This window comes from Tauraco erythrolophus, chromosome 3 (assembly GCF_009769465.1).
Source record: "Tauraco erythrolophus isolate bTauEry1 chromosome 3, bTauEry1.pri, whole genome shotgun sequence".
Classification (NCBI taxonomy): Eukaryota; Metazoa; Chordata; class Aves; order Musophagiformes; family Musophagidae; genus Tauraco; species Tauraco erythrolophus.
Window position 1 is genome coordinate 57600609 of NC_141467.1, and position 22361 is coordinate 57622969.

Here is a 22361-nt window from a genome sequence, read left to right on the forward strand (position 1 = left end):
GTTCCCTTTTATGTGGACAAAAACTGACTGTCACACTTGAAGTGGCTCAGTATTCAGACTCTCTTAGGACCAGAACTGGACTCCGAGTCCAAAGAGCTATTTTCAAGCAGTTATATATCCCCTATATGATAGTCTTACTCTTGCTTCCAGGAAAAAAAAAAAAGAAAGAAACAAAAGCAGATAATTGTGGTTTTCAGGCTGAATTTCTGAACTCTCTTAGCTTCTCTCATGCCTCGCTCTGTTCAGTGCCCCTGCTGTAATTTCCTGTCCTTCAGGGCATGGCTTTAATTTCTCCTGACAGCTAGTGAGGTTATTGACTAGAGACATCGAAAGACAAAAACCACCAGGCATTCCCACAAGGGAATATAACACAAATTTGTTTGAACCTCATTTGTTCTTTGGAGAAGGGTCTGTGTCAGTGTCTATCTGTTTCGTAATCACTATATTCAGTCCCAGGAATATTCTCAGTAGGAGGGGACTCCCTAGCTTTCATGTCGCCCTGTTTCTAAGCACTATGCTGAATTCATACAGTGTGTTTGCTTTCCTGCGGTCTATAGGCGTATACTTCATCGTCGAGGTGGGGAAATGATGCAGTTAAAAGCTGCTGATGCTGTGAGGGGTAAGTTCTGATCAGATTTGCTTGTTTCTCAGACAGCGGAAGGATGAGCTGGAACAGAGGATGTCTGCTCTTCAGGAAAGCCGGAGGGAGCTTATGGTTCAGTTAGAAGGCCTCATGAAACTGCTGAAGGTAAGGAGCTCCACTTGATACTACCAAGAAGAAAAGGCAGAGAAGCAAGAGAGGAGAGGGAGGAGAGACGGCCACAGAATTCTGCAGAACTTGACCATTTCCACCCATAAAACTTGGCTTTGTGTCCTTCCTTTCTATTTTTTGCTTTGGTCTTTCAAATAATGTTGTTCCTGCAATAACATCACATCATCATTGTCACGTACTGCTAAGTGCGTGGAACATTAGAGACACCTCCAAACTACTGAAGAATTAATACAATCCTTTGAATAATATTGCAGCGTGATGCAATACAGTCCTGTTTAGCTCGTTTACAAAGGGATTAGGTTGCATCTCCAGATTTCAGGCTAGAGGTCTCTGGCTCGACCGTTTGACAATGTCCAAAATATTTTGTAGTCCAGTTTCAGGTGTTCTGAGAGTTTTCTCTGTTGAGGACATCAAATATCAAACAAAAGAATGTGAAAAGAAACAAAACAACACATAAAATGAGGTAACTATTAACTGTGAGACAAATAACTCGGCACTGTTGTTATCTGCACCAGCATCAGCTGATGTACAGTACAGAATTGTTTTTACTATTTCTTTGCCCATTCAGCTAATTCTGTCAGACATGCCATTTGACAACCACATCTAACTCTCTGACCTTAGAGATGCTTCCCCAACAGCACTTGGTCATTTCCATAAATACAGAAACAAGCCCTTGTTAAACAAATGAAGCATACCTCAACAAAGGATCTCAGTTAAAAATGAAGATATCAAAAAGCGTGTCCATTTTTAAGACAGACTAGGGTAAGACAGAAAATGTATCCGTATTTGCAGAGCCCAGCCCTATTTTACCTGATTTTTCTCAGGACAGATGATGCCAGAAATTCTCTTTGGAAGAAAGTGCTCTGAATAGCATCAGTCCATTTTGTTGTTGATAAAATGAGTGCATGAATATTCATTGCAACTTGGGTCACATATGACTCTGATAAAAGCAGAAAGAATTTCTCTGAAATCCATTTAGCAAAATGTGTTTGCATTGAAGAATGAGTTTGACCCTTTATGTCATTTGCATCTCCTCAGGCACAGGCTTCTGCAGCCACGATGCAGGAACTGGTGGTGCCTGCGCAGCAGGGCCAACTGAGTAGCCAGCAGATTTTGGGGAGCTGGGAGTAGACAGAATACTTTTCGCTCTTATCTATGAAATGCTGCAGTGCTACAAGTAGCAGTCAGGGCTGCTTGCTGTCATTGCACTGCCTGGACAAAGAGAACTTGGGATAGGAAATGATGTTAGCTTTCTGCACGCTTTGCACTGTTCTGGTGTTTCAAAGTGTGCAGAGGTGGGACCATAACCTGGTCACATACTTTCAACTATCTCGACTGTAGCTTTAACCCTGTACTCCAAATTTGGCTTTGTTTTCTGCTCTTCACTTACATCCTGGCAAATCTCATGTGCTGATCCTCTTTTTCTTTAGGAAGAAGAATTGAAACAGGTAGTAAGTTACCTCCTTTTTGGAGGCCTCACTAACTCCTTAATGTGATTGTGTTCCTGTGATTTATTTTACTTCCTTTGCTTGAAATGTGTGTGTGTTCTTTTGACCAAAATTACTATTTTGCAATTCTTTCACGCATTTTTTTTCAAGTATCTTGGCACAATTTTCGCAATTAAACCTGTTAGCCCTCTAGAAAGTGAGTCACAGCTACAAGGAGTCTTGATCTTTTTCTCACTCCTCTAAATAAGAACATGTAAGATATAGAAACCACCACCCAAATGTAGTGAAACAAAGCCAGAATATGAATTAAAAAACACTTCTATGGTATAGATAACATTTTGAAAATGTAATGAGAATTTTGAAACTTTAATAAAAGTATAACTGAGTTTAAATTAGACCAGAACAATGAGTTTGAAATCCTACTTTATCCAGAAAAAAAAGTGAAGGCATTGTTTGCACATCTTTTAAAGTTGGCACTAACAGTCCTGTGAGTCTTCAGGAAAATAATCTAGTTTCTTAAATGGCTTCTGCAAGCTAGATCAAAAAGGGCAAGTATTTATATTACTAATGGTAAATTTTAGAAGATTTAATTGTTTTGGAGCTTTTTAGTGTTGAAATGGATCTTGGAAAGATATTAGGCTAAAAAACCCCACATTTCGGACAACAATCTGATTTACAAGTCCAATAAAAAATGTTTCGTTCTAAAAAACCACACTTCCTCTTTCTTTCACAAGTCTGATGTGTTCTGTCTGTGATAGAGCATGCAGAGTTTGTAAGTAATGCTGACGTTCATAAAACTAACATTTTGGCTAGTTTTTGTAGAGCATCAATCTGTTGCACAAAAGAAAAATTGGACAAAACATCGCCTCTGTATAAGGGCCATCTTTTTGATTCTGTGTAACAGTATTAAAAGATTTTTGATTCACAAAAGAGAAGTTTCCGTTGTGACAAGAGTTTCCCTACCATATAAAATGTTCACTGGACAGTGTAAGTGAAAGCACATTTTCAGGCTATTACGAGATACGATTTTCTTCTTCCAAGAGTAACAGCCTCACTGAATACCAGGTGGTGACACTAAGGAATTACTATCACATTTTCCATGAAATGATCCCCATTACACTGCCGTTTCATGATCTGTTGAGGGAAACAGGGTTAAATTAATTTGTGGAGGAACTCAATTGAAATGAGCAGCCTGGCAATTCATTTAATGCTTATGAACTTTCTATTTCTCTACTGCCCTTCCTTGAGAAAGGATAATGAGTTCTTCACATCCGTGTGGTTTGATGAGGCTGTGAGAGGGGCTTTCCCTGGGTGCCATCCCGGCCGAGTTCCGGCAGAGGGAGCAATGGGCTAAAGCTCCTGTGAAGCCAGTTTTCGTTTCAAGCATTTTATCCTAAGCGTGCATGACATTTGATAGTGGGGAACCTTTCCCTGTCTAGCAAGGGTTAACTTAAAATCCGTAGCAGGTTGACTAGGGATGATGAATTAAATAAAATGCATGGAAGTTTTCCTAGATGGCACGAGCCCATTGATAGCTGCAACCAAGTGCAACATAAAAGCTGAAGCCATCCATATATCTGTGGTGGCTGTCGTAGCTCCCCTTTCAGCATGTCTTAGTCCTCAGCTGGGGCAGCTGCCGAGGTTTGGGAGCAATTCGGTGCTCAGTTTCTCTGCTGAGATTGGCAAGAAGTCCCTACTGATTATCATAGCAGCTTTGAGGCCATTAGCTCTAGCCTGTGAAAACCACATTTCTCCTGTTAATCACTAAGCAGGAATCTAATCCTCAGAGCTACTCCATTCCCACAAACTTGGACTGAGGTGGACCTAGATGAGTAAAATATAATTAAAGTGCTCACCTCTCTGAAACCAGACATTGCCTAATATCCTCCTATTTCAATTTGCTGTTCATCAGTTCTGTCTGATATTGCCCAAACAGTATAAAAAGAGAGGAGTTTTTTACTGGACAGGGGACTCCAAATGCTTCATCGCCCTGTGGTTCTCAAACAGTTTGTTCCAATGCTGAAAGCTACAGATAAGAGAGCACTGTTTATTATAAACACAAGATCTCAGTCATAGCTGCAAAGCAGACACAAGGGTAAGCACTGGTGTGCAGCAGCCTTTACATTTCTCTTGTGGGAAAATTCCAGTGAAATACTACTGGCAGGCATCTGTTATTTTTAGTAAATAAAATGCCTATTCTGAAGTTCATTCCTTAAATATGACTTGGCTATAGGAAGCAAATTTTGTCCATTTTTTTCTCCTCTTCTCTGAAAAGGACCACTGTTGTTGGTATTCCCCAGAAGCGAGATCAAAGGCAAAGGAGAGCTGAGGAAAAAGGGCAAGCAAAAGAGGGAGCCGGGAACCAGAAATTCTTTCGCAAATTTGTTTCACAGAGGATGAAACATCCCCTGCAATGACATGAAAGGAAATAGCTGTAGCTCCCAGATCCCCTGCCTGGTGTGCAGAGGGTGCCACTTCCAGGGACCTTGGGGCATCTCCAGGTCGCTCTGTGCAGGACTAGAGATTGCCTCTGTTGCCTCTGGAGGACTAGAGATCTGCATTTCTGCTGGAGTGGGTACAGATGATTCCAGAAACGGGAGAGCACCTGGCCTTTATGTATTCAACTTCCCTTTCATCCATCATTTAAATGTTCTAAAACTGATCATTAAAGAAATTATGAGTATTAAATCCTCTGTTCTCTCATCAGTAATATCCTTATTCTTCCTAACCTAATTTGCCCTTGATGTGTCTTTAGTGTTAATGTCTCTTAGAAAGGAGTGATAGGAGAAAGAACAAATAGCTTAGTATTCTGATTTATTATTTATGGTCTGGGGCAGGAATTTATAATAATCTCACAGCAATACTGCACTCCTCCTGCAATGGGCTGCTTCTGTCTTTTTTAGAACGCATTTGCCAAACCGTGTCAAGGCTGCCACAGCAGAAGTCAAAAGAAATGACATGGGAAGCGTTAAGAAATCCTTCTGAATTCTCAGAATAAACCTCACTGAGGGAAACACCAGCCCTCGGGTTGCTTTTCACTGTAAACAACCAGGTGCTTGTGTTGTAGTTCGCCTTTAACAGCACTCGAGCCACCTCCATCCTCAGCATCTACCAGACACAGGTTTTGAGTCAAAAGCCGTGGGCTCCAGCATCTGCTTTTCCTTACATGGACACACATTCCCAGAGGTTTTGAAACAGTGGATGAGAAGGGCACTCTGTCTCTTTATCGCTCACCCAGCTGCGTTTGTAAAAATGACAATTTTGTAAAGTTTGCTTGAATTTCAGCTAAGTGGTGCTAACTGTGAGGTGCTAACAGCATGGCATTTTATATGACTGGTGTTAAAACATTTTCACTTCCAGCAACTAAACCCATAGCAGGAATTTATATTGCCCTATCCCCACAGTGTTTTGGGAGTGCCTGAGTATATCCTGTAGAGTGAACAATTTAATAGCATATGATTTAATAGTGGCTTAAAATAGTTCTCTAGCTCTGAATAAAAAGCATAAAACTATATTATTTATTACAAGTGTCAGACTTTATGTGACTGAGAGGCTGCATGTACCATGAACTTCTCCTGCAGGGAGGCAGAGGGCAGGGCGGTGATCGGCTCTCACGGCAGCGCTCTGATGAAAGGGGCTGTTTCAGTCCCTTGCCAGGCTGAAAACCACATCAGTGCCAGCGTCTTTCCCCTTCTCACAGCCTGAATGGGTTATGTTTTCTCAAACATGCATGTGAACTGGGGGGGTGAGAGAGGGAAGAGGGCAGAGAGAACGTCTATACTTTGGTGCTTATTAACTTGCATTTTTTTTTAATTTAGCTGCCTGACATTTTCCCATGCTTAAAGGAAGTCAGATCTTGACTCATATTTTCCTACTTACTATTTTTCTACACGGGTGGGTTGCTGTCTGCTAACAACCGACTTCAGTGTATTTCTTTTAGGAAAATTAACATTATCCAACTGATCTACGAATAGCATGATGCCTTTAAGCTGAGGGATGGGTGACAAGGATAGCAGGTGAGGGCTCTTGCACAGATCTGTTTAACCCCTTGTGATTGTTTTGCAGACCCAAGGGGCAGGCTCCCCACGTTCCTCACCCAGCCACACTATCAGTCGACCGATTCCAATGCCCATCAGGTCTGCCTCTGCCTGCTCCACCCCAACCCACGCACCTCAGGACTCTCTGACCGGGGTGGGAGGAGATGTGCAGGAAGCCTTTGCACAAAGTAAGTCTCATTAGTAGTTTGTCTGAGGTACTTGGAGGCTGTGTGAAGAATCGTTATTTCTTGTGGTTAATGACTACATGAACTTGAGCTTCTGAGTTGTGCATAATGAAATAAAACCAAAAAAAGAATCTGCAACAACTGTGTTTTTCCATTGAAAATCAACTTTGTCAGCCATCAGACTTTGCTGTCAAAGCGAGCAGGTAAGGAGAAACTGGACAATGATGCAAATTAATTGATTTTGTGGTAAAAGGGAATTTTAATGCAAGATGGTCAGAGCAGTTATCAGTGCTCTGTTAAACTAGGAGAAGAAAAATTGCTGTTGACCTCAGCAAGGTGTTGGCAATGTGTTTGGTTGTCAGTGTCTTTGGTTTTAAATAAAGACTTTGCTAGGAATAGATGACACAATCATAGAATTAGTCCAGGTGAAAACGGCTCTTAAAAGACACCATGTCCTCCTGCTCCAAGAAGGGAGGCTTCAAAGTGAAATCAGACCGTTCAGAACCTTAACCAGGTCTGTTCTGAACAGCTCCTAGCACGCATTTTCCACAGCCTCTGTTCCAGTGTTTGACCATGCTTACTGTGTCAATTTTTTGTCCTTGTATCTCCCTTCATGCAGCCTGTGACTGTTGTCCCTTGTCCTTTTGCTTCGAGTCTCTGAGAAGGGTCCAGCTAGACTAGTCAGTAATCAAGTCTGGAAGTCTAGGTGAACCCTTCCTCTGTGTTTCCAGAAAACTGCCATAGGCTGCACTGTGTTTCTCACTTCTCTTTCCACTCTTTTGTCAAGTAACAATAAATTTTAACTCTTTTGAATTTCTAAGGCCACAGATTAAATTATAACGTTCAATACTAAAGTAAATAGTCTGTGTGATCTAAATGAAGAAGTATTCTTTCTTTTTCTAATCTACTCTCTCCTAAAATATTTACATAGAATCATAGAATGGTTTGAGTTGGAAGGGACCTTAAAGATCATCTAGTTCCAATCCCTCTGCCATGGGCAGGGACACCTTCCACTAAATCAGGTTGCTCAAAGCCTCATCCAGCCTGGCCTTGAACACTTCCAGGGATGGGGCAGCCACAACTTCTCTGGGCAACCTGCCTGTTCCAGTGCCTCACCACCCTCAGAGGGAAGAATTTCTTCCTTATATCTAATCTAAATCTATGCTCTTTCAGTTTAAAGCCATTGCCCCTTGTCCTATCACTACAGACCCTTGTAAAAAGGTCCTATCCAGCTTTCTTGTAGGCCCCTTTTAGGTACTGGAAGGCTGCTAGAAGTTCTCCCTGGAGCCTTCTCTTCTCCAGGCTGAACAGCTCTGGAGTTCCTCTGCTGCAGTGGAGGCATGTTTGTTTCCAGGAGCCCAGTTCAGCCTCCTCATGCACCTTTCCCCTCGTCTTGCATGGCAATTGTGTCTGTGTGTATCTTATGGTAAGGTTGAATCTATAATGCAATCAAGAACTTTCTACTAAAGTGCTAGTCGATTCATATATTGAACATGTTTTACCAAGGCATGATTCTTAGTTCCAACATAACAGGTTCCTGGATATCTCATTTTCTGTGGCAAAAGAAACAGGCAAGACGTATTTTATTTCTTTCTGATATGAAAAAAAATCAAGACAGGCAAAAATATGGACCACTAATCCCTATGCTCTTATAGGACAGTTTCTTCCAGAGCTGAGAATAAGAGAAATGATGTAGTGGCTACAATAAAATATCCATAAAAAATACTTAGGCTGCCTCACTCGAATGCTTTTTAAGTATATAGATGTGTTCTGTTCAAGAGAAAAAGCAGTATAAAAAGGTAAGCGATCACATTTTAGAACTGCTGTATTTGATAAATATCTAGCTTTATGTCATTATTTACCATATTCTCTAGGTGGGAAAGTCAAACCCAAATAACCTGAAACCAGCCGCTGTTCTGTCACATCTCGACATACAACTTTGTGAGGGAGGGGTGGGCTGAGATTTTACGACTTCGTTCTGTGCTGCACCAACAGAGATCTGCCTATGGTTAAAAGCGTGGTTTCTCTTGGGTTTGTTTTTTTCTCTTTTATAGTGTTTGCAGTAGTTCAGAGATACAAAATTGAGAAGACTTTAGAGAGGTAGTGGCTGTCTGGGAGTGTGCATGTATGTGTGTGTGTGTAAGAGGGAGATTAACTACTTTACTTTACATTCCAGGAACCATTTGCTAATGGATATATTTATTAAATAAAACCTCTTTAAGATTTGGGGAACTTTTTTTAAATGCATTGTTTTATATTCCACCAGTTTTAAAGAATCTACAGCAGTCAAATCCTGCCAATTCCTGTGAATAATACAGTCTGGAAGATTAGAGATTCTGTGGGATATATTGATTATTCAGCTACAATAGGAGCTATGTTTGGGATTTGGGGGAGTTAAGCACATATTACTCACAGCCTGCTCCTAGGGAAGGAGTATTTCATACACTCACAAGAATCTCTCATGATTGATGGTTAAGGGAATATTGCCAAGTTCAGCAGGGAAGCACTTCTAGATCTGTTATTAGAAAGAGTTTAAAAGCAGCCTGGAGCTGTTTAGAGAGGCAATAGTGTTTCCTTTATTTTAAAAAAAGAGAGAGAGAGAGAAAGTAAATTATGGAATATGCAAGAAAGTCCTTGAGCTACAGGAGAGGCTGAGATGGAGCAGAGAAGAAAAATCCACATCAGTCTTGATGAGGTCAAGTGTGTTTCTTCAACATTTGCCATAATTATCTGGCAAATACCTGGCAATAATGGTGTCATTAAACAGCTGTGGGAACTTAGAGAAAACACTTCATTTCTTCCCTCCTCCCCCACAGACACTGCAAATGAGTTCACGCTGGATTTAATCTTCCAGGCCTGGTCTGCTGGTGTCACTACACAAATGCAAGCTTGATGGCAATGAATAATCTCCACGTATCTGGCATTGTGATTAAATGAAGCATGAGAGCAGACTTCTGCTCTTGCATACAGCACAAGTAAATGAGGCCATTCTGCAGAGAACTCTTCTGCACGTGTCCCTTGTAAGGATATTGATACCCTGAATTATCACAATGGCATTTTCAACAGGGTTAAAACTGCTTTCAACAGAAAAACATATGTCTTGTGAAGAATAGTAACACTGTGCTTTGTCTGTCTTTTGCTTCAGGTGCAAGACGAAACTTAAGAAATGATTTGCTGGTGGCAGCAGATTCAATCACCAACACCATGTCTTCTTTGGTAAAAGAACTAAATTCTGGTGAGTGAGGCTGACAAGGGTGGATAGTCACCACATTGACATTTCACATATATTTGAAAAATGGGAGATAGGGATGTATAAGCCAACAAAAAAGCAAAGATTTTCACGCTTTTGGAAAAAAAAAAAAAAGCAACACCTAAATAACAGCGTCAGGAATACAGCAATTCTGAAAGCCATGGACATAGGGGTTCAGCTGGGTACAGTGAAAATTCTGAGAAGTTTGTTTGTGATTCCATGTGGAGTGGGATTTCGCTCTTTAGAAATGTCATTCAGTGTAGAACATACACGACCTGTTGTAAAATGCAATCTGTAGTATTCTCATAAAAATGTCCTACATAAAAAAACTAAGATAAGCAAAGCTTAAAGCTTCACTGTTCTGTCACACCACAAGAAGAAAATATATTAGTTCTGCTGGTATATGTAGAATAATATACAGTTCTTTGCTATGAGGAAGTGGCATTCTGAGTTGGAAAGGCAGAGAAAGGCTTAGAGAAATAGGCAAGTACACTTGCTCTGTGAAAGTTAAATGGAACCATGTGTCACCTTTTGCTTCACAGAAGTGGGCAGCGAGACAGAAAGCAATGTGGATTCTGAATTTGGACGGACTCATTTTGATGACCTTGTTCCGTCCCCAACGTCTGAGAAGGCTTTCCTCGCCCAGATCCATGCCCGGAAGCCAGGGTACATCCACAGCGCTGCTGCCACTGGCTCCATCCGCAGTGACATGTGGGTACCTGCTGGATTCACCTTCTTCATCTCATTCTTTTCCTGTTGAAAACAATATGCAGCATGTAATATTTTCTCTCCCTCTCAACTATTTGATTACCAAAAAAAAAAAGCCTAAATCCAAGTGAGGACAGCTTCATGGTTAGATAGTAATGAGCTCTGTAAACAAGGATGCTCTCAGGAATGAGCTGTCTCACATCCAGTCTGGTACACTTAGGCAGCATGGAGGCTGTGGGACAGCTGTGGTCTGTAATATGCCCAGCAGTTCTATTCCCTGCTTATCCAGACTGAGGGGCCTGTTGGAGTCCACTGGAAAAAGAGTAGTTTTTAAATGTAAAAGACAGAATGCTTTTTATTGACCAACTCAATTGATCAACGAACCAATTTATTTTTAGAACCTGAGTCTTCCTACCAAAGACAATAGGCAACTTTCCAGTTATTTTTAGTTCGACCTCTTTGTATCAAGTTATTGAGAACTTTTGTTACTCATTCCTGTAGGGCTGTACCCCCAAAATGCCTTCAGCAGAATATGCCCTTTGGTCTACTTCATCAATACCTGACCACTGGAGAGGGGAAACAGCAGAAGTATTTACCACTGCCAGGAAATTGCTAACCAATGGAGCATGTGGTTGGACTGAAAGTATCCTGCTCTCCTTATAGCTTACAATAAAGGGAGGTTTTATTGACTCTGAATGTGGTTCGTCTCAGGAGGCTATTTATTAATAATTGTCTTTAGGGTTACAGAAGATGGAGATCCCTATGTCAGAGCAGATGATGAAAATTACGAGAATGACTCTGTCCGCCAGCTGGAGAACGAACTGAAAATGGAGGAGTACCTGAAGCAGAAGCTGCAGGATGAGGCATACCAGGTGGGAGAAGGACACGAGCTGCCTGTACATCTCCATAAGTGAGAAACAGTAATGCGCCATAGCTGCCCAGCGCCCTTCTTAACCTGTCCTGGGGCCTAGGGCATGATCTTTTCTCGGTTGCTAGGCCAGCCACATTCCAAAAACTGCTGTCGTTCTCTTCCACAGCCATGCATGCATCTTGGTTTTGTGCATTTCCAGGAAGACCATGCTGCCTGAGGCACACAACAGTAGTTCTTAAGCTCACCAGGGCATCCAGTGGGACAGAATTGCTGCAGAGCTTGTTCCCTGCTGGTGCCTATCAAGTCACTTAGACCTCATTCCTCCATACCATAGGCGCTGGTTGGTGGTATCAAGCGGAGTTCTTGCTATATTTGGATTATTTTTTTCTTTAGTAGCGAAAAACATTCATAATGGTTTCTCCACTGTGAACTGAAGCTCAAGTGCAGTCTGTGTGTTATGGTCACTGTCAGAATCTGGAAGGAGAGGAAAGGGTCTGAAATTAATTATATCCCAGAGGACCAAGTATTCAACAAGCATCTAGTATAGAGAATCCTGGAGATTTGTCATTAAACACCCCCTGATGAAGTTTTCAAAGGGCATTTGTTTAAGAGTCTGAGTAAAGCAAATTTGCCAGGGGGAGATGGAATTCTGTAGATATCCTGTCCTGTCTGCATTAATGGTCTTCACTTCTACCAGATGTAGTGGACTATCACCAGTTTTTAAGTTACTCTGACTTGGATCATCCTAATATAAAATTCATCTTATAATGTTGGTAGTAATGTCAGTAGAAGGGCACATCCGATTGTTATTTGGGAGCAGAGCTGAAGCAATAAAAGTAACTATTTTCCCACATGGTGACAAATTAAAATTCGAAACTCACTGCTACAGAATGTAACAGAAACCAAAAGTATGAATGGGCTAAAAAAAAGGATTAAGCAGGTACTGAGAGATCAGGTGTATGGAAAAGAGGTTCAAAAGCACCTTCTGGGCAGGAATTCTTTAGGCTTCTGATTGCTGGGAGATAACAAAATCTAGCCTTTTTTTCTGGTAGTTTTCCTCTAGTGCCCACTGCCAGTCACTTTGAACACCAGAATCTGGAACTGACAGGATCATGATCTAATGAAGAATGACTGCTCTTTCGATCTTATTTTTGTAAAGCTGCTGAGATAAGTTAGTCTTCTAAAGTTCATTGACTCATATAAAAATTGCACGTAGTTTTGAGGTTGATGTGAGCATCTCTTTTTGTCGTTGTTTACCTAGGTCTGATACATGCCCATGGTAGCTTGCCAAAAGTCATTTCATTGCAAAGGTCTTTAAGGACATGACGACAGGAGCAAAATTGTCATAGGCTATCTGGTAAAATGACAGTGGATGACATGGAGTTTTTTGTCACAATTTTTTATCCAAGATAGGAAGCAAAAATGACAGCCTTTAAACTTCTGAACAGGATGAGCAGCTACTGCTGATGTAATGGAAAGTAATTGTCAGTTATAAAGAAGGAGCACCTCAATGGTGACAGCTGTCAAGCATTGAATAATAGATGTTATTATTGCTGGTAAAAATTCCATTTTCTCCAGAAAGAACGATAGACCAATTTGACTGTACTTTGATTACAGGATGGAAGTGCAATATGTGGCAACAGTGTTACATGAGTTTCACGAGTTACAATGGGATTTTCTGTATGCATAAAATTGAGTATGCATGTGCACTGCAAAATAAGGGCATTCATGGTGTAGTAGAAGTTATACATGTCACTCCATAGAACTAGGTGTTACTATTGCTTCAGTCAAAACAGAGCTTTTCTACTGTCTTCCAACAACATTGCTAGAAGAAGGGGAGAAAATCTCCCTATCCATGTCAGAATAAAACTCCTTTTGAATTTAGGTCAGCCAAGACTCCACTCAGGAGAACTTTGTTCCCCATTGTTTTACATGATTTGTTTCCACTGGGGGGCGGGGAAAGCAGAAAAAGAGAAAGGCTTTTCTTTCAGAATGTATTCACTGAGGAAACAGAAAGTCCTCATTCTAGACAAGTTCTGTTTAATAGCATTTTTCCAAAAGAAATATCGTGATGTACTTTACTGTCTGTGAGATTGTCAGCTCCTACCAGGCAATAATTTGACAGTAGTGACTTGTAAGTAGAAACTATTTTTAGTTGATAACCACAGACCCAAAGTATGCGATGTGTGAGAAGTCCTTCCCAGTGTGGCTGATGCCCTTTCCATTAGGGAATGGGTTTAAAGCAAGCAAGAATAGCTATTAAGTTAGTAGGGATCACTAGGATGATCAGGAAATGGTTGCATAGTGTCATGTATTGATCCTGAGAGATGTGCTTTGGGTTTGGCTCATTCTCTGCACTTTGCAGTTAATTTGTGATATTTTGCTATTCTGTGCTTTTTTCTGCTAGTATCACTGCGTAGACTTTAAAGATAAAGACACGGCTTTCTTTCTACTTGCCAAAACAAAGGAAAATTGGAAAATTTCTGTTTAGGGTATGCTATTGAACAGTAGCCAGGTCAACTATTCTCATTTTGCATCCAACCGTTGGAATTTATTACAGGCTATTTTACTATTTGTACTCAGATGTACACTGCATTCATCTGGACAGCCAAAAAAAAGCTGGTGGCTGTAGCTATCGTAATGCAATTGTCAGCTGAAAAAAATCTGCAAGGAGGAACTCCTACTAAGGTTACAGAATGGTAACCTCAGTAACAGTATGGTAACCATTTTTATGTTATTAAATGTCTCACTTTGTGTAAAAGCAGCACATTTAGAAAAATGTGTAGATGTAGTGTAGCATGGAAGATGATTGGTCAAAACCCACTCTTGTTATTTTGTGTCACCTTGTCTCCAAGCAAGATTTTCAAGCTAAACTCTAAATTGGTATTACAGTGTAAGCAAAAAACTCAAGATACACAAGGAAATCTGGGACAGGGAACCTCAAAGGAGACTTCTTTCTCTCTCTTTTTTTTGAAGCATGTTGTAAATAACAAATATCTGTACCAAAAAAAGACATTTAGTGCACAAGTGCAAATGCTAACAGTGCTTATCCTCCCACATCTGCTACCAGCTGTGCTCTTGTTACAGTCTTTTGCTGGATATGTTGTATAAGACACTTTTCTTTGGGTTTATTTTCTGGATCCGTAATTGTTCCCTTTATTTCTAGGCTTATGCATGGCTTTCTTCAGAATAATACACTGCCTGGCTGCTCACTGGCTTAATTTGTCATCTTCTTGTTTTCTATCCTTTGTATCTACAGGTCAGTTTACAAAGTTGAGTGCAATATCCTTCTCTCTCTCCTCTCAAGTAAGTATCATTATGATTTAGAAGAATGTTTGGAATGAATCCTCATAACGTGTATTTCAGTTGCGATGCACCTGTGCTGCCTGAGTGTATGTGGAGATGCTGTTTCTTTCTTCTTTTAAGCTGTGTAGGGATGCCTAGGAATGTCTCTAAATCATTTCTAGTAATCTGTTTGAAATATGGTCCTAGTCTTGAGGATTCCTGTTAAGCCACCACCTTTTTAACTTCTTCCTTTGTTGACCGTAAGAGTGAGAACGTGTGCTTTTTGTCCCTGGGGATGATGACGAATATATTAGCCAGTACAGAGAAACCTTTTCCAGAAGATAAAGAATCAGATTACATTTCAGGAGACCTGAGTTTAAGTCCTTACAATGCTTTAGTCTTCCTAAGATAACTGAAATAAATCATTTCTGGTGAGACCAGAACATCTACTCTAGCGTGTGAAACAGGAGTTATGCAAACATTAGAGAAAGCTTGACCACAGAGGTGTCCTCAGATGTGTTATGGAAGTTTAAAATGCCTCAATCCAAAGTGCAAGGTACTCAGCTACTAGCTAGAGTCTGGCAATTCGGAGATTGGGCAAGCAGATCTATAAATTCCCTGCTGGCCCATATTCGGGTCACGTTCTTTACATGTGCCAACCTCACAGTTGCAGCACTGCATTTAATGCCAAGTTCAGCAATTGTGTTTTTATTCAGGAACACAGACAACAGCTATTTTTATGAAGTAGCCTGTTATTCTGAACGTTTGCCCAGGAAATGGGAGACCACACGTTTCCTGCTTGCCTCATCTAAAGCTGTGGACTCTTCATTTCTGACTTCCAAGGAGAGCGCAGTGCCCTGCTGAGAAGATGGCAGTGAGACAATGCTGTCCATCCTACTGTGACACTGAACCATGGGGTAACAGGGCCAGAAAGGGAGGAGAAATCAAAATAGGGGTCTGACTCTGGTCCCCAAACTGAGTCTTCCTCAAAGCCAGAACTAAAAGCAGCCAAGGTCAACTATCAAACAGGCACTTCAAGTTGGGAGCAGGATCATGTTCAGATAAGCAAAACCAGTGAACGAGCCTGTGCCAACTTCAGCAGCAATTCACATTGCTAGATTTCGTATGCCATGTTTTATGCCGGACCTCCATTATTTATCTGGCAATTTTGATGGCAAATTTGACCCTGATTCAAGGGGTTTGAACTTCTGATGACAGTAGAATTTGGATGTTGAAGTGTGGACCTTGTGAAAGCAGCTGCCAGTCTTCAGTGTTAAAAGCTGTTAGGTGTTTCTGAAACATCTCTAGCAGCTAAAGCAGAATAAATGGATGTGAAAAGCAAATAAACAGCAATACCCAGAGTACGATAAACACCAAATAACTGCTTATAAAAATTCTCCTAATGTTGCCCCTCAGGTTACATTCATTTTCTCAGTAGCCTTGTTAAAAACAGAAGCCATGTAGAGTTTGCTAAACACTGACAGCCAGAAAAACAAGTGTTCTTCTATTTTGTTGCTGTCGTCAGTTATAGACAGGTTACATGCAAAGGAAAATAGATCTTCCAACGATAGTGGATGTGTGTATAACTATGTATATAGTGGAAATGTTATATATAAATGAATTGAATTACAGTTACGAATAACTATGACTTTAAAAGGCAGTAGCATTCAGACAAACCATTTGCAATATTAAGTGGAAAAAAAATTCCTATTTATTGGAATTATAAAGCTCAGGCAATCCCATTTAAGGTTTCTGCTTTTGTTGGGAAGTAATGTTAAAGTAGTGATGTGAGGAAACGTATACTGCTGTACAGCCTAGCTTTCCTGGAAGTGTGTGTCCTGTCTCAAATTAGTAGAGATCTGAGACTGAGCTACTAGCTCATCTCCTGGATGCTTTTGAAACCTTTTGAAACCCAGTCAAAAAGAAATTTTTTAAAGCACTGTGCTCTGGCTAATTCCGTAGTGAAACTCTTTTTAGCTCCCAGGGCGTACTGAAGTACCAAAGACTGAAATATTCCCACCATTTGTAATAACCTGGTCCAATAGAAATTAGCAACAAAAAACAGTGAACTTGGCACTTCATCTATATCCACAAAAACAAACTCTGTATTGTGGTACCTTGTGATAAATACATCTGCACATGATAAGCGTGGCTTAGTCTTTTCAAGATTCAGTTTTGTGAATATGGAAGATTAAAGTATCTTCTGCTTTTTGTTTGGTGCTGATATTTCATAGCCTTGGAAAATTAAATCCCAAATTGTTCATACCAGTCACAATGTCTAAAGCGCTTTTGCTGTTTACGTTGGGTTCTTGCTTAGCAATTGCATCAAGACTTTTGCTTCTGACATAATATCATTCAATCAATGATTATACAAATACAGTCAGTATTATATCACCTAGATGGCCATATGAGGTAGAAAGCCAGTAGACTTTCTTGTCTCATAACAGTATTACATTTGTGCTTATTTTAAAAAAGGTGGGAAAAGTAGAAACAGTTTATTATAGCTTATGAGTGATCCTGCCACTGAAGGCCAGCCACAGGGTTTTGCTCATTTCCTAGTTTATCAGTCGTGGACAAGTGGTGTTGATGTCATTTGATAAGGCTTTTTGCATTCTATTTGCACTTGCATTTTTGAAAGTGTTATGTACAATTCACTAGAATTGATTTTGAAATAACATCTAACAAATTCCCAAGAGATCAAGTGGTTCCAGTAATATATCAAACATAATTTAATCATGTTTTCAGTTTACTTTTTATATTAAATGTACTTTAATACCACTTGGTTTATTTTTAATAGAGTAGCAGAGTGAATTACTCTAGACAGATCTTGAAATTAGGTGAATGTGCAACTTTGACCTTATTTTGCCTTTATCGCCCTGATAGCAGTTGCTTTTTTGTGAAGGATGGCCAATGTGAGCAGAAAGCTTCCATCTCTGAAAGTGATTAAAAAGTTGTCATTTTCAATGAAGAGCTGTCGACTTGTGCAGTGGACATGTTCCCACTAGACCTACAATTTCCTAGATTTTCTAAAGCAGTGCTTTCTTAGTGCTGGATTAGCAATGTTTTAGTTGGTCGTGCCTAATTCATTTATATGCATTATTATAACAGAAAAGAAGGTGTGAAAAACTGACAAAAATCAGACCTAAAGCATCGACTTAAGAGGGAGTACAGGGAGGAGTCTGTGTTAGAGGTTTTGTTCTCAATTTTTTAAATGCAATCACATTTTCTCAATGTTGACAAAAGCATGTAATAATTCAAGTTGAAGACTCAGTTCTGTTCCCGCTCCAAACCCTTTCACTTGCTCTAAACCTTGTCACACAAATTGTGCGGTCTGGGTCTTTGTGTGGCCAGGAGTGACATTTTCCAATGCAAAAATGACTGAATGGTTTGTATTGAAACAGGTGGAAATTTTTCAAGCACAGAAACCCCAAATCCCTTCAACTTTTTTATATGAATGCACTGTTAGATTATTGTTTATTCAACTCGACTGTTTTTCCAGGACAGAAGTCTGATTGAGTAACACTTTCATGTTTTTCTCATCTTTTCGCTTTTTCTTCAAACTCCGTTTTCATGTTTACCAGCAGAGATTAGGAATATTGCCAAACGTCAGGTGATAAAGCCCATGGGCCAGGGGAGATGATCTAATCAATGCAGCTGTTGGTTAAACCGAAGGGCACAGACAATTCGTTTAAGTGCTGTGAAGACACAACTGCCCTGCACCTCTGTTTTTTTCCGGGAAGGAAATAAGGTTTTAAAGCTAGTGTGCGTTTCGCTGGCTGCTGACATTTTCAGCCCTTTGCAACATGGACCCAGCCATTTACCGTTTGGGAAGAACGGGACACAGAATCCATAGGCTGGGATCCCAGTCAGGTTATTAGCCCACAGTTAATGGACGTGTGGATTTCAGATTTGCCGTGCCCACTGCCTGAGGTCACCTTTCCCAGCTGTGCCCTGGCCCTGCTTTGGCTGTAGGACTCCAAACTGCTCATCAGAGTTGACTGGCTGCCTTTAAAGCTTATGCGCTGCGGTTGATTCCCAGCATGGGCTTCATGGGAAGAGCTCAGGAGATCACAGTGGTGTAGGTGCCTTGGTTGATTGGGCCCTCAGAAGGTCATCTGGTCCACTCTCCTGCCTGACACCAATCTAGCTCCAGCACAGACCATGTCAGCCATGGCTTTGTCTAGCAAAGACCTGAAAACTTCCACGAATGGAGATTTCACCACCTCCCTGGGCATCCTCCTCTAGTACAGTGCCACCCTCCTTGTGGTTTTTTTTTCCCTTAATGTCCACCCTGAACCTCCTAAAATGCAGTTTGTCTTTTTTGTCCTTTTTATGTGCTTCAGCACTACCAAGAAGGTTTTGGCTTTATTATCCTTGTAACTACCCCTCAAATATTTGCTAGCTGGTCCTCCCTTGCCACCACTGCCCCAGCCTCAGCAAGCCCCATTTCTTCACCCTCTCCCTCCGAAGTCACTGATGCAGTGGTGAAGAAGCAGGATGCAGGCACTAGATAAACTGCTTACATCCATAAGTCATATTCTACTAGGACAACCAAATTATTCAGCATCTCTTTTTGTTTGTTTTCTGAACAAATACATAAAAACCAGCATCATGTCGACAATTTCATTTGAAAACAACAGCAGGCTGACAGCACAGGAGTTTTCAGAAATGTCTGCTACATTCACTCAACTATATTTTGATTTTCCTCTTTATTTTTCTCTTGAAGTCCTCCTCTTCTTAGCATGTAGGTGTAAAAAAGCTGTAAAAGAACTGTGACTGAGTTAACTGGGAAGAAGCAGCTTTAGTTTGTGAATTTAATTCTAAAATTACACAAGTGATAGAGATGGTTTTTGAAAATCACTGAATGATAAGTAACAGAAAAGAACCTGTAGATCAAGTTACAAAAAGGTCAAGTAACAAGTTTGATAACATGACAAATCGGATGAGTCTTAACTTGGAATTAATTCCGGCATTTCCAAAATGTTGCAATGAATTTAGGGCTTGGAAGTTTATTAGTACTCATTATTTCTTGTATGAAAATCTTTCTATCCCAATGCTGGCTGTGGAACAGAGAGAAGAGAGAATTTAGAATAACCTGTCCAAACTCTGCCAAAGAGAAGCAATTTATCCAGAAAATTCGAAACAAACCCAAATACTTGGCAGTACTGTCAATGCATCTTACAAGCCACTCTTATTTTGCTCTTGTGGTTTATAATGATACCATCAAGAAATATGAGATATACCTATATTTACATAACCCTGAAATTGATTAAATAAAAATCAGTCTCAGGCAGCTGAGAACCGACCTCTTCCATGCCTTTCATTTGCATTTTTTGGCTGAATCGTGAAGAGCAAAATGTTGCTTTACTAAGATTTCCAAATTAGTTTGCAGACTGAAGCAGTGCAGATGCATGTCTGATTTTTCAAAAGTACTCGTTTAAAACGTACCTCTGAAATTTTTTGTGAATCTGTCATTAGACTTGCAGAGCAGGTTTCCTTCCCATTTATCAACAAAATGTTAACGCTAGGTCTTTTATAGCTGCCAGACACAAGGAGATACTAAATTAAGATCATCATACCATTTGGCATGCTTAAGTATTAAGGAATTGGATGGAAGCATTTGTGTTTGAATAATTAATACAATCAAATGGTGTCAGGAAGGAGAAGCAGCAAGCTGAACTACCTGACCTTTCTTCATTCATCAGCTTTAATTTAACTCTATTTAGCTGAAGTAATTTGCATTTCACCTCTCATCTTGGGGACCAGCTTTATAAGTAGAAGAGAATTCATGTCAGTAGGGTTTGTTCTTCTGTCGCTCACCAGCCTGGGCTGTGGCACCAAGGACACTGTTGCATCTTCCACAGCCAGGAGGAAATGGCCTGCCTCTTGTAGGCAGGGTTGGTACCTTGAGTTGATTATTTAATTAGTAGTTCATTATATTCAACTCAATCCAGCTGGCTAATAATGACTGGATGCCATAGTTCTTCTATGCTGTTATTGTCAGATCTCATGCGATACGGATTGGTTTTCTGTCTGAGGTAGTTCCAGAGTAAAAGGATGAGCTCCTTAATCTTGAAAGGGTCAGATGTGTAAACAGTGCCTTTACCAAAAATATGCCAAAAAAAAAAGTTTGCAATATTACCTGACTGTAGATCCTAACATAGTTCTGAGACGGGGCAGCAGTTGTCTATCAAGCATTTTCCATTACCAAAACTTTGATACCTCCAATACAGGAATTTAAGATGCCGATGCTTCAGGATACAGAGAAGCACCAAGGAGAAATTGATGCACCAGCAGATTAGGCTGTTCTGTTTGTGAGCTACAGCACCCAGAATCATCCTTTTAAGTAACTCCATTTCTTTTTAGGCATAAGGCAATATACCTGAGCATGTAAGTTAAGAGTGAGACGTATACACGTGAGGGGGGAATCCTGATGATGAATGACTCTTAACTAGGCAGCTGAACACTGTGCACAAGGGGAATAATCTGTGGTTTCGCTACCAAGAACCTATTTATAGAGGAACCTGGAAGAGCAAAATGGAAGGGAAAATGGGCACGCCTGCAAATCTGTGTTAATGCAGACCCCTGGTAAGAAGAGTTTCCACCTTCCCAGGTGCCCTGTAAGTTTCTGTTTACAGCTGAGATACCTATGGCTCACCTCAGTAGAATGGCCTTTTCACTCTTTTAACTTTTTCAAGGATAACCACAGGAATTGGCCAGCTCGTCCTTTTGTCTCTCAGTAAAGCAGCAGGCAGAGGCTTTATTTGCTCTGCGTGCGTGGGTTTGTGCACACACCTGCAGCATCTGAAACCAGCGCTCTTCTTAAAAACCTTCCCTAACTGTTTCTCCACAGGCAAGCTGCAGTCAGACAGACAATGAAAGCTACGTAAGAACTGACGACGAGGAGAGCTGCTTTCGGACAGACGATGAAGAAAACTCAGCTGCCAACTTCACAGAAGAGTGGAACCAAGAGGTGCAGCGTCTCTTGACAAAAAAATCACATAACTAAGTTCTGAGGACTGTAGCACAGTACTTTTGTTCTAAGAGTTGTAGTTTGTAGATGTGTGTTTTTGACAACGAGACTTTTGTTTAAAGCTAACTTATATTAGCTACATCTTCTGTAACATGGCTCATTACCGGGGAAGAAAACAGACTGACGTACATACCGCCGTTACAAAGGATGGCGGCATTAACGACTCACGTAAACCCTTTGCACATGATATTAAACCTGTTCAGTTTACAATGACAATACTGTTTATAGATAGAAATTTGATTTCTGAATACTTTGAGATTTTAGTAGATTGGTTTACTATACACTGTACATTTTTTCCACAGAAGAAATAAAAAGCTACAATTATGCATTTAACACTGAATGATTATGCTCCTGAGTGTATATATCTAGTAGCCCAAAAAACAAAGTACCAGACTATATTTGCAATTTGTTTGCAAGTCTTTAAGTTAAGACTTATGCAAAATGTACTAAAATAATAATAATAATAATAATAATATAACTAATAATATTAATAAAAAAAACTCTCTAATTTAGGGCTAAAGTGTAACTTAGGAATGTTTCTTTCAAAATAATCTAACAAATCAGCCATAGAAGTTAGTGTAAATATTTTTTTTCCAAATAGATCATATACAAAAGGTGACATTCAAATGATATAGAATCTAGTTTTTAAATCAGCACAGATCTTCTTAAAACTGTGAACTATGTTTTGAAATACTCGTTGCTAAAGCTGTTTATAAACCACAGGTGCCATAAGATCCCTGAACTGACTAATGTTATGTATAATCCTCCATGG

At 40.2% G+C, this 22361-nt stretch overlaps 1 protein-coding gene across 4 annotated transcripts in view; it reads left to right on the forward strand.

The window, feature by feature from the left end:
• DTNA (dystrobrevin alpha) overlaps positions 1-21565 on the forward strand; it is a 98887-nt gene extending 77322 nt beyond the window's left edge. For 2 of the 4 annotated variants that reach the window (XM_086609263.1, XM_086609265.1), the window contains 7 exons: positions 652-748; positions 2203-2223; positions 6286-6445; positions 9588-9677; positions 10235-10403; positions 11140-11272; positions 21410-21565. In XM_086609263.1, coding sequence (XP_086465389.1) covers positions 652-748; positions 2203-2223; positions 6286-6445; positions 9588-9677; positions 10235-10403; positions 11140-11272; positions 21410-21565 — 826 coding nt within the window. The remainder of the gene's footprint in view (positions 1-651; positions 749-2202; positions 2224-6285; positions 6446-9587; positions 9678-10234; positions 10404-11139; positions 11273-21409) is intronic. The other 2 variants (XM_086609264.1, XM_086609266.1) reach the window with 2 other exon arrangements.
• Positions 21566-22361: the final 796 nt, after the last annotated feature.